Source organism: Blennius ocellaris (assembly GCF_963422515.1).
Source record: "Blennius ocellaris genome assembly, chromosome: 13".
In the NCBI taxonomy this organism is placed as follows: domain Eukaryota; kingdom Metazoa; phylum Chordata; class Actinopteri; order Blenniiformes; family Blenniidae; genus Blennius; species Blennius ocellaris.
In genome coordinates this window covers 12,220,866-12,233,504 of record NC_137662.1, presented here as the reverse complement: position 1 = coordinate 12,233,504, position 12,639 = coordinate 12,220,866, and the positions used below count along the sequence as shown (strand labels likewise).

Here is a 12,639-nt window from a genome sequence, read left to right as displayed (position 1 = left end):
TCTATTATTGAATATTTATTCATCCCAGTCCTCAGCTGGTGATGTGATGCACCAAAACTCCCTTCTTTCTGTGGCTTTGATGTCAAACAAGTGCAAACACTCTGCGCTGCTTTGAATTTGAGGCGGTCCTCACTGAATATTTTCGCCATTACTCTGCAGCAAGTGGTTTGTGTTTGTTAGCTCCAGCTGTCTCTCTCAATATCCTTCTGCCCGTGAATGGATGAAACATGTGAACATCAAACAGTCCGAGACAAAGGCTGCAATGTGAGCATCCCCTTGGTGTTGTTGCACAGTGAACTTACGTCTACTGTTAAAGCACGTCTGTCATTCCAAAGCTGTGAGAACCATCGGGGGCATGTGTTTTGATTCTCAACATCAGCCCCACACTGGAAGCATGTAGCTTTTTTGACCCCTTTTTATTGCAACGTAAACCCCTGGATGAAGAGGATGGAGTCCAAAGAAGGTAGGAGAACACATGTGGTGAGCATTAGTTGCTTTTTTCCCTCTATTACTATGATACACTGAGATATGTTTTTTTAATGTTACAGTTACAGCTGGCTGAAGGAAAATTAAAGAAAAACACTGCAAGACTTTTTTGTTTTGAAGGGAAATGCTTCAACTTGTAAACCTGCTCTCTGGGGGATATATTAGAGAACTAATATACTTCTGATCATTTATTCCTTCATCCAGAGAATCTTTAACAGCCATCCAATGTTCATTTATCAGCCATGCACAGGTTTGCGTTTCAGTCATTAAATATCACCCATGACATAATTCAATAGCTCACTGTTCAGCATCAAGTGAGGCAGTCCCAACAAATACTGATTGAATGTTGGACTGTCTTTATTTCAGAAATCAAATGATTCAAATCCCAGATAGCTTCTCTAAATACATTGCCAAATCATCATTGATTTCAAATAATATGAGACAATTTCTGGGTATATATCAGGGAAAGTACTGTGTCTACTAATACAAAAATCCCTTAGTATTATGAATGATGCTTCTAAGAAAGCAAGTTAGTAAAAAAAAAAGAAAAAAAGAAAAGACAAATATACAGTATATGATCAGAGAAAAACATGTGGCGCACAGTATGTCACATCGTAAAAAAAATCCAGCAACAATATTTCCAATAAATTAGAGCTGCAGGAGCACTAATGTCGTAAAGGGATTTATCATATGAAAAGCAGAGGCAGTGCATCAGCCTGGGGGCTTGACCCTGAGCTACACAGATATTATCTATAATAGACATCAAAAAATGCAAAAAGCAACATTGATGACAGAAGCTGATACTTACTCACCCATCAAAGCCCATTTATCAATGCTGTTCTTGGCTAAGATTGATATATTCAAACACACAGTTAGATATCATCTTTCATAGTGACAGGCAGCATTTATTTAGGATGGGTTTTTGCCATATTTTGGATTCATAATATCATAGCTATTAAACATTGACATGTCACTTTCTCTCTCTTGTGGTAATTGGCCATAAACGAACACCAGCTGGCAACTGCCTACTGAGACAGATTAATTTCTGAAAGGTGGATGAAGAAACAGTTTCAGTGAACAAGTTGCCACCTCTCTTCAGTTTTCAGTCCTCTCCCTTTCCAGAGCCCTCAGAAGTTGTAGGGTGACACCAGGATGTGGACCCTGGCAACATGCTTGGCCTGAAAGGTGCGTTCGCTGTACTCGGACATGTCGACGTCAACGCTGATCTCCTGTGGCCCGCGCAGCTGCTGGACCAGTATCAGCTCCCCGGTCTGCCTGTCTGATCGCTGCATGACGAAGATGCCCCGGGAGTTTCCGCCCACTATGCCAAAGCGCAGGCTGTCGGGCCCCGTGCGGCCCGGGGCAGTAGCAGTCGCCATGCGGAAGAGTGTAGCGGGGGTCTGCAGGTTTGAGGGTAGTGACAGGTAATGGAAGGAGACGGTTTTAGGAGCCAGGTGGCAGGAGCGGCTGTCCATGGGGCAGGGGTTTCTCTCACACTGGCTGCGGGACAAAAATGCAAATATTAACCAGAATGTATCCATTTAGCTGTTTTTGAGCATTTGTACCTCATACAGACTTACGGAAACAGAGAAAACGGTTACATAACAAATCTATCCCCGTGGGAAAGTGTTCATAATCGTTTCCGTGTGACTAAGGAGAGGGTGCACACACTTCACACAAGCTCCACACTTTTCTTCAGAGATTAAATAAGAAAAATAAGTGACATAATGGGAAAAGACTCACAGAGACAAACAAACAATGAAATCACCAATGATGATTTGAAGGAAGCAATCCATCTTCTATACTGTTCACCCATTTAACTTCACATGCATGTTTTTGAACTGTGGGATGAAAACAGAGTATCCAGAGAAAACCCACAGACAAGGAACATGCAAACTCCACACAGAGAGTTCTGGACTCCAACCCATGACCAAGTGTTTTTGTTTCCCCCCATTTTCTGAGAGGGTCCTTTATTCAGGATGCCTCATTTCTTGTATTTGAAAAAAAAAATCTGTAGAAAGTAATACATGAAAATTCATTGATGACTTTCATTCTTGATCAGTGGAAATTATGATATGAATTTTTTGTGGGGAGGGAGGGAGAGAAAGATCCAATCACAGTCTGGATGCATTTATATTAATATCGATGACAATAACTAAATATGTATTTGAATATTTCTCTTTAAAAATACATACTTTTTATTTACAAACCCATAAATACTTGGAAGGCTGCCTGTCATTTCATCAGAACAGACTCGAGAGAGAAGTTAAAAAATAACACATAACAAGAAAGTCAGTTGCAGCCTCTGGTCCCACTGTGTATTTGTCTTTGCTTTTCAGACACAATTGCATTCAATTCCCTGTTTTCTCCTTTGTTACAAGTATTTTCTTAGAAAATAACGTAGCTGCCTGTTGGAATCAGAGCTTTAATTCACCATAGTGATGATTTATTACAAACAGAAAGACCTTGTTTCATGCTCTTCGCTTGCTGATGAGAGACATACAGATTGTAACGTTCAGAAAATGTTCAGGTTGTTTGTCTTGTCAAGCAAAAAGAATAACAATTGTCTGAGGAAGTTGTTGATTTGATCACTGTGATAACTTATTATATTAACTGTTTATTATGGTTAACTATTTACAACAAAAGTAACACTTCAATCACCCTTTTTGAAATGAATATTGGAAGCAAATGCACCGAAATATCTGTGCATGTTCAGCTCTCTTCATAGCAACACTCCTGAAATACAACCTGGAACTGATGGTTGCTTTCCAGTGCTTCAGAAAAGCTCAATCGACTTGGCAGTGGGAGATTTTCTTTTTTTTTCTTCTGCATGGCCTGGCCTGGGTTAAATGTTATTTCTACCAACTGCAAGGATTGTCCAAACAACCTAAATAAGTCCCAGCTTGGATGGAAGCTGAGTGTACCTTTAAAATGTTTGGGTGAAGAACTCTGAGCTTGTCACGCTACACTCAGATGTATACAATGACAGACCTTTCTCACTGCATATATTTTTAGTTGTTGAATATGGAGACCGACTTTGACTACTGTCACACCTGAGCACAGAAATCCTTTTACACTCTGCCAATAATGTCCTTTAGTGCTTCGCCTATCACACTTATTTTCCGAACTCTCTTGCTGAAATGTGAAAGACGTAATCCTAATTCAAAAGTTCCTCAGCTATTTGCCAATATAACACTGCAGTTTAACTACTTACAAGGGAGATGTCTTGACGTAGCTTATGTTGCCATGGGAACGGGGACACTCTGGGTTGACACACTGAAAGCCTCCCCCTGTGTTGATACAAGTTGTCCCTCGGCTACAGTTGTGCTGTTGGCTTAAACATTCATCCACATCTGGAAGACAAACAGCAGAAGCATGCAAGAATGAGAAGCAAGGACAGACACTTGCCAGACTGACTCGCTGCTTCCTAGTTACCACAGTGGGTGTATGAACAAGGGGGTGCACAGCTCTTTGCTTTGGCTTTTTTAGTTTAGTCTCCTACAAACGCTTCCTGTCCCAAAGATCCCTTCAGCTCGGAAAAGGTGAGGTCATTCATTCCACTGGCAAGCAGTGAAAGCTACAGGGGCGAAAAATGAAAACGGGAGCAAGGTTTGAGTTTTAGAGGCATCCCCTGCAGAAGCTGAAATCTCTGCGTGCTAAAAGCTCTTCATCTTTCTAAATCACAGGTATTTCTCTCTGCAGCCATGTATCCTGCCAGATCTGCAGCCGGGCTCTGTGAATAAGCCTTTGTCCTCTATTTCCGCCCTTGTCACTCACCCTCGCAGCTCCGCCCATCTGGGAGCAACTTGTAACCGCTGGGGCAGGAGCAGTGGTACGAGCCGGGGACGTTCACACACTCGTGGATGCACAGTTTCCCTCCTTGGTCGAGCCGGTACACTTCACATTCATTTACATCTGTCAAGAAATAAAACAATAGCATGCACAGTGAAACTCAGCAAATGCATTGTGCATGGAAAAAGTAGACAAGTAGTAGTTGACATAATTTGAGAAAAGCAAGGTATGGTATAGATATCAGTTTTTCCCAGCGGCCTTATAAAACTGTTTAGACTTATTTTTGAAATGTTGCTCAAGCCATTAAGACTTAAAAACCACTGAACTATGACATACATTAATGCTAATCAGCTTGTGACCTCTCAAGAGGATTATTTTGTTTGCCACATAGCCTCTCTGATTACTCTCATTTTCATCCATATTAGTTACCGGAGCGGTAAAAGATCCAGGTATACCTTCAGCTTCAAAGTCCTCACGACTTCTCTGGTTTTCCCTGCAGAGAAGTACTGAAGTCGGGCTCAAGCACAAAGCGCCTGCTCTGAGGCTGACCTTACCTTGGAGAGTTCTCCCCACAGGGGATCAATTAAGTTGACACATAATTACAGCTCACCCTGACAGATGCTGTTGTCGGAAGTGCCACTCATGTGAAATCCTGCATCACAGCTGCAGTGTTGGGCCTGGTTCACTTGGGCACAGCGAGGTCTCCTGCTGAACGCTGGGTCATTCATTACGCTCCACTCAGGTGGCGCTGAACGTGGGAAGAAAACATGAACGTTGGATTTGACCTCAAGGAGAGTCGTGACTGAAAAAGCAAAGAATTAAGAAAAATACTTGTCGACTACTGACCTGTCTGGGTTTGGTGTTGGCAGTGAGAGCCACTCCAATTCTGGGGGCAGGTGCATTTGTACTGGTTGAGTCCTTCCACACAGGTACCTCCGTTTTGGCAGGGATTACTTTCACATTCACTTATATCTGGATATGGAGGACAGAATCACTTCAAATAAATATGTTCACTTGTTTGATTTTAGTCATCTGAACAATACATACATACAAAAAACCCCACAAAAACCAAAAAAGACATTTCCATTGCTATACGGTGCTAAGTTTAGTATATACCTGATAATCTTTTACATCAGGGATTTACATCATGAAACTCACCATTACGTCACGCTGCAAGAGACTCTTAAGCTACGCAGTTATTTCTCTCATTGTTTTTGCTCATTCTTTTATTTAGTTTTATTCTTTCCTTCATTCTTCAGACATGTTGTTATAAAATAATACTTGTTTTAGAGACAGCTGGATGGATTGAGGATGATATGGTTGTGAAGTGCATTAATGAATGTGTACTTTGTAAAACCTGCTAAAAACGAAAATAAAAACTTGGTTGAAAAAAACAACACACAGTAAAGTTAAAAAACTGCCAGGTAAGTCATTGTGGAGAAAAAAGAGAAAACAATCACATTTTGTACATTTTGCCAACACCGCAGCTATAAGATCAGGAAAAATATCCAAATGAATTTAGTTATAAAAGGAGTCAAATATGTCAGAATACTTTGGTTACTGATGGCTAAAGTGAAGTTAAGAGCTCGGTTCAATCTTCAGAATGAAACTGCTGTAAAATCATGCCTGCAGCTGTTCACTGCAAGGAAAAATAAATCCTGATATTAAGTCCTGCTTGAAGCTTTTTTTCTGGTGAAGTATGAAAGACCTATTCTCATAACTTATACTTAAGACTGAGTACTGGTATTTCCATTATAATTACAGTGTATTAGCCAGGGCCTTTTGATTTTTTTTCTATTTTTGGAATCGTGGTAGATGTCTTATAGATCCAAAAGGGATTATTATTCCCATTATATTCAACAAATATCAAGAGTTTATGTTCCTTGCATTGTGAAATAATCAGAAGTGACTTCAATCTTAGGTACATTTCACACATGTTTAAGCGTGAAATTAAGTATGAATCTCCAATTCTCACAAGTGGATTAAAAAAGGTTTATACTGTGAATCCTTGTGAATATGAGAATAAAAATATGATCATTAACATACTTGTGCCTACTGGATATATAAGGTTTACCCGAGAAGTGAAGTTAAGCACAGATACATTCCTCTCCCAACACATATTGTGTTTATGGTATGATTTTTTTGCAGTAGATAGACTAGTAAAAATGTTGACAACAGCGGAGGACAGGATGATGAGGACTGCGATGTCATGATAATATTCCTATTTGCTTTATCTGTTAAGGTTTGTGAACAAGCAGTGTACCATGCCTTAAGACTGTAGCTTTGTCTGTTGTGGAGTGGAATAACTTATAAAGTCGACTCTGCTCTTTGGGCAGAGGCCACAGTAGACTGGATGATAACCAGCTCCTTTGATTTTCATTCGGTTTCCCCAGAGGCCACCGCCGGACCATAATATGAAAAGGCCCACTTCACCCTGCCAGATATTTTTAAACCTCGTTTGCATTAAAGTTGCAAACGCTCTGTCAATGCTGCTTTTTTGAGCATACCTAAATTTAGAGCACTTATGCTGGGCTGAGAAACATGAACAGTGATAATACTGTGCAGAGTCGAGCCCTCTCATGTTGTTTTAAGCGTGAATGTCAATAAACGTGTGCACATGTTCGACTGAGTATACCGCTAGGAATTTTTGGAAGAGCGCCACCCGCGAAGTCTGAAGAAGCTATCAATAGCGTACTTAGCATACTTCTGTGCTATCAGACCGGAGTGTGGGTATAATGCCTGGACCTAACCCTGTCCTGTGGGACTGCTGTCAAGAAGCACAGAAACATGAGCAAGGAGCAGGGATTTATCTTACAGTAGTCAGGCCAGTGTTGTTAATGAGGAGTAGAAACCTGCAGGGGAAAGCACCCCACAGTGGAATGCAGTACAGGTGTTTTTCTGTGTTCGGAGACATTTAATGCCATTTTAACGAGGGTTTCATTCAGTGCACCGAGCAGCTCCAGACACTCCAAAGAATGGCTCTTTTCTTTGCCTCTTATCTGTGTGCGCAGAGCTCAGTGTGCCTTCTGAGATGCTGTCTCTTGCAGCCTGGCATTCAGGCACCATTGAGCCAAGGTCACCCTAAATAGGTGTGGGGATTTTTGCTCAGGAGCGAGTAATATAGGAGTTCAAGCTCAAAACATTCTTCACAAGCACAAGCAGATGACATTCCTTGCTTGAACCCGACGGAACTCCGGTCTCACATTTTGTCAAAACTGAGGATTTTCAGAATGCTATTTCTCTCTTGCCAACTTACAAACTCACAGCAAGGCTCACCTTTACAGATGGCACTGGTACCGGTCCAGGTGCCATTGTCACGGCAAACACGCGTGGCGGCGCCGACAAGGTAGAAGCCCTGGGCGCAAGTAAAGTGAACCTCATGTCCGACGAAATATTTCGAGCCAAACTTGGTTCCATGAGCTGGGGCTTCCAGGGAGGGGCAGGTGATGGGGGCTGTGGGAGAAAGAAAGAAAGAAAGAAAGAAAGGAGAGCATGAGAGGAATCCTGGTCACATGTGGAATAAGCCTCCCGACATCCTCTGGCATTCTCTGCCTGAGGATATACACGTGTCACCAGAGCTTTCTTGGGAAAGGCCGTTTCAAATACCTCATTTACAGTCAGCCGGGAGAAGACCGGCCATTTTTTGGGGGTCAGAACAGCTTGTCAGTCAGTTGTTATAGTGTGTTGTGTGTTCTGGAAAGTTACTTTTATAATGTCTGAAAAGTGCATAATTACATTACATAATGAGTTACGCTTACGGCTTTATGCGATTCTTACACTTCCTCCAAAACGAAGATGTGAAAACATCACTTCTTGTTTTAACCTTCAGAGAAAACAGAACATTTCAGATGCTGTACCACAGCCAATTCTGTCTCATTGTGCGTTTTTAATGAAAAAAATAATAGTCCATTTAAAAGAATAAACTCCAACAAAGGACATTTTTATATGTGGATTCTTGGGTTTGAAAATGATCTGGGCAATAAAAAGCAGTATTGTAAGCCTCTTCACTTGTCTTTTTTTATTTTCTTAAGCCTTTATTGGTGTTGAAGTTAAATATCAGCTTTCTCTTGTCCTGCCAAGTATTCTTCCACGGAATTATGAACCGCACCAGTCCATCACGAACAAATTGGTCTCAGCATCTGCTGCCAAGCGATACACTTTCCCAAATCCACTTCCCCTGTCAAGTATGCTGTTCTGTTAGTGAGATGGCTGTGCATTGATGGATAAATATCTAGTCCCATGATATGCGATGGCATAAGTGGTTTGAACTTCACTTTCATTCTGAAACGCTGTAAATCCGTCACCAGTCCTTCACTAAGTCACTGATCAGTAAGACTATCAGTGCATATAAAACTTTCTCAGTAACTGTGGAAAAAGAAGAAACTCATGAAGTGGAATGAATACCCTGTATTTACACGACTGCTGGAACTTATTCTATCAATTATGCAGCTTAAAAAAAAAAGATCAGGTCTTTTGATTTCACAGCAAAAACCTAAAACAATCTCTCCTGACTTGTCTATGCTTATACTCATTCAGATTATTTTTGCCAGTTTATTGAACACATTTTGGTGACAGTATATACATCAAATTAGGTCCGAATATAGATAAAAAATGCTTGCATGTTTCAACATCTAAAGTCTAAACAAAAACTACAAAAATCAACATCAGATATTGAAAATAAGACATTTGACTATCTTCTGACAAATATGAGCTCACTTTAACAATGGAAGTTGAGTTAATGAAAACAAAGGGCAACAAAAAGAAAGTGGTATTGAAAAAGATAATATATAGAATAGTTAATTACAAAAAGTCTCAATAATAAGACAGACAATGAAAGATAAGACCATTTTAGAGAGATAAATATGGCCCAAAGTTCATTATGTAAGAGACATGTTAATATTTCAGTAAAATGTTCCTCAATAAGATATTGAAAAAAAAACTTTAAAGCTACATAATAATTCAGATAATGTATAGAAAATGTCCATACAGAGATGACAACATCAAAGATCGTCACTTTCGATCTACAAAATGCGCTTCCCAAATACTTTGTGATTCTAAACTGGACACCATTGCACGGGCTCAGGGACACTTCCATCAACCAAAGTTTGTGAACACAGGTTACAGTACAATCCCTGTGCCAAAAAGCTGGATCATGCAACAAATGAGTGGAATACAACAATAATCCAAGAATTGTTATTGAAACCAAAGCTAATTTTAAGTGGATTGAAGAAAAATTTAATCAAAACCAATTTTTCTTATGTGCTTATTTTCCAATGTGAATCTTTGTATGACAGTTTTATTATTTCAATATTTACACATCCTCTTAACCTTATTGGAATCAAGATGCTAATGAAAGAAGGCAATAAGGATAATAAATGAGAGAGAAAATCTTTTTGAAGATATTTTTTTCATAAAACACACTGATGACTAATAAATATGACTTTTATTAATGACCAGGACTCTTTGCTTTTCCCACTCGAATCAGTGGCAATGGATGCAGCAAAAAGCTCCTAAAGATGACTAAAGATTATTATGAGGATGGAGAGGGTAACTGTGGTGATGGTGGTGGGTTTGTGTTTTTTTGTGTTATTTTTTGTCTCTGACTCACCAGCTGACTGGTCCGCTTGAGGTAACTTGGAGACGGAGTTCTGCAGTGTCGCCAGCTTTGATTTCATGATCCGGAGGCCCTCTGTGAATCGTATCTCCTGGCCTTTCAGAAACTTCTCCATTTGACGCAGCACCCCGACCACCTGGTGCTTGTCCATGCACGTCTGTTATAATAAATAGAACGAAGAGCTGTGAAACAGTCTTGGTAAAGCATTTAATAATGACTTTCCAAAGAGCAGGTCTTAAGATTACTTTACTTTGAAATGATTCGACAGCTGTTGAGATCTATGATCCTTAAAAAAAAAAAAAAAAAAAAAATCACAAGTTGGAGTCTTTATATATAGTCTGCGACTGTTAGAATAATAACTTCAGAATTATGTTTTATGATTTTGATTCATTTTCATCATGTCTCCCACATAGTCAGTCATTAAATTATGCTTTGATCAAATTAATCTGAGTTTGACCTGTTGATTGTTTATCAGGTTTTTTTTTTCTTTCTCTTCTTTCTACTCAAAAAGCAAATTGTTTATTTGGCTTAAATTGTGCTTATCCAGTGCTTGAGCAGCCCCCAGAGCACTTAATACTGTTAATCGCATTCACCCATTCACACACACCAATTTGAGGTAGCTGCCATCCATTGGCACACATTGGGGCTCAGTATCTTGCACTAAGGTACTTTGACATGTGGAGAATGTGATACCAATCGTTCAGAGCTATCTCAAATAAATAAAGGGGGAAAAAAATCCACTTGGGAAACAATATTTCAGTGACCCCACCATTTCTCCTGCTGCTGCACCTTAACGACCCCCCCCCCCCCCCCCCCCCCCTCTACCACATACTTTGAGATCCACTGACTTCCAGTAAGCTGTGAATAAATATTATTGTGCAGCTGTAGGGAATTATGTCATGTGACTGCTATAGGTAAAACTGCCTGTTATGTAACACTTTTATGTGACAAGACTCATCAGTGAGCTGTCTTTATTGCACTGAAAAATGCCTGAACACCTCTTTTAAAGTATTGCTTTCCATCAGACCTGCTTGCACACACTTGATACATTCTTTGCCCTCAGATCTCTCCTTCACTTCTTACTACCACAACGACAGCTGGACAAAAGCTGTCTGGCAGATGTCAGTGGGACCTAAGTCCAAAATGCTGTTCCTCTGTATATTTTGCATGGCAGTAGGAAGGAACAAGCCCATTGGGTAATCCTGAATGGGGAAACTCAAAATAGCATGGGTGCCACAGGGAGTTGCTTTGAGGAGAACTCCTGTGTCAAGCCATTACAAAGTTTCTCAGAGAAAGTGGCTCTAATCCTTTCAGGAGGGTTTATTAATCACATGCTCATTGGAACACTTTCCCTGAGCAGCATACCTTAAATTCCTGCACTGGTATTTGGGGGGCTTTGTTCAATAACAACTACCTTCGGTACATTAAACTTCATTGCGCACGCAGTTTGGACCTGTGCACAACTGAGAAACTGGTCCTCTCTTTTTACCTGCCCCCCAGGGAACGTGGAACGACCATCTGCTGAAAAGACAGGAGAGGATTCAAATCCTCACGCAATAATGCTTTGAAGTGAAATCATACGGTATCAGATTTTCCCAGTTAAACTTGAGATTGTGATCACAAAGCTGGAGAAAAATAACAAAATGACACATTTCGTGCGCACATTCACAAGTGAGGCTGAATGGATGCCGGATAAACCCTAACCCAATGAAAACAGATGGCATTACAGTTCTGGTGAAAGTAATACTGCGGAATATCGCTTGCACTGACACGGACAAATAGAGAAACATGAACGCATGAGCCAGTTTGTTCAGACGTCATCTATATTCGTGCGTAAAAAGGTGATCCTACCTGCACGGTGGCATGGCCGCTTTGCACAGCTGTCAAACACAGCAACAGCAAACACCTGCGTGGAAAAGATAGAGCCATCTTTGATGTCCAACAGTCCCTGATGTTCTCAAGTATTTAGAAGTCTGCTCCTTATGGCTCCTCGTGGAAATATCTCCAAGTTAAGTTGCTTTTACGCTTTTCAGGAGTATTAACGTTGCTCATCAGGCGCTGGGACAAAGACGCAGTCCTGCTTTTAAACTCGGTGGCCTCTTGGAAAGTTTAGACTCTCCCTATCTGCACTCTTGCAGCGCTTCACTGCAGCCAAGCAAAGCCTGCCTCCACTTTGGAAAACAATCAAATTTGCCCGTGAAGTTTTGCAGGACGCGAGTACAGGAGGCATTACGGTAATGGAGTGAAGAAATACCTTCAAAACAAAGCAAAGCCCGATGATAAAATGTTTTGAGAACCATCATGAACCAGATTTAAATCAAAACACTCCATTTCCCTTGAGGTTTACAGCTAGAACTTTCTTCATGTGATTTCACTTGCTCCTTGCTAGTATAAGGGTGGAAAGGAACGAAAAATTGTTCTCAAAAACAACTACTGCTATGGAATTCTATTGCAATTAAAAGTTTTTTTTGTTTTTTTTTATCAAACTACTTGAAATACACAGTTCTCCACTCAATATTTTATTAGCTATTGGGTGTTGTGCTTGAGGAAATACAACATGTAAGAGTTCCACAGTAACTTGGGCAGAAAATATTCGTGTTCAAAGCATCCCCAGAATACGTATATAAAGTTAAACAAAAGCAGTTTATCTTGTAAACAATTACTATTTAGATATCAAATTAGAATTGTTCAAGGTAGAGTTAAAAGGATTTAAAAAAAAGAAGCTTATTGACAGCAAAAATTTGATT

General features: G+C 40.2%; 1 protein-coding gene across 2 annotated transcripts; it reads right to left on the bottom strand.

The window, feature by feature from the left end:
• Nucleotides 1-825: 825 nt before the first annotated feature.
• Nucleotides 826-12,026, bottom strand: fbln7 (fibulin 7). 2 transcript variants are annotated; one of them, XM_080507474.1, is made up of 9 exons: nucleotides 11,744-12,026; nucleotides 10,143-10,178; nucleotides 9,887-10,049; nucleotides 7,555-7,731; nucleotides 5,125-5,250; nucleotides 4,889-5,026; nucleotides 4,264-4,401; nucleotides 3,701-3,839; nucleotides 826-1,986 (listed from the first exon to the last, which is right to left on the bottom strand). In XM_080507474.1, exons 1-9 carry the CDS (start codon nucleotides 11,819-11,821, stop codon nucleotides 1,614-1,616), a joined length of 1,368 nt encoding a protein of 455 aa, XP_080363600.1. In that variant the 5' UTR covers nucleotides 11,822-12,026; the 3' UTR covers nucleotides 826-1,613. The 2 variants fall into 2 exon arrangements, with proteins under 2 accessions (XP_080363600.1, XP_080363601.1); XM_080507475.1 differs by lacking the exon at nucleotides 10,143-10,178.
• Between the last annotated feature and the right edge of the window lie 613 nt (nucleotides 12,027-12,639).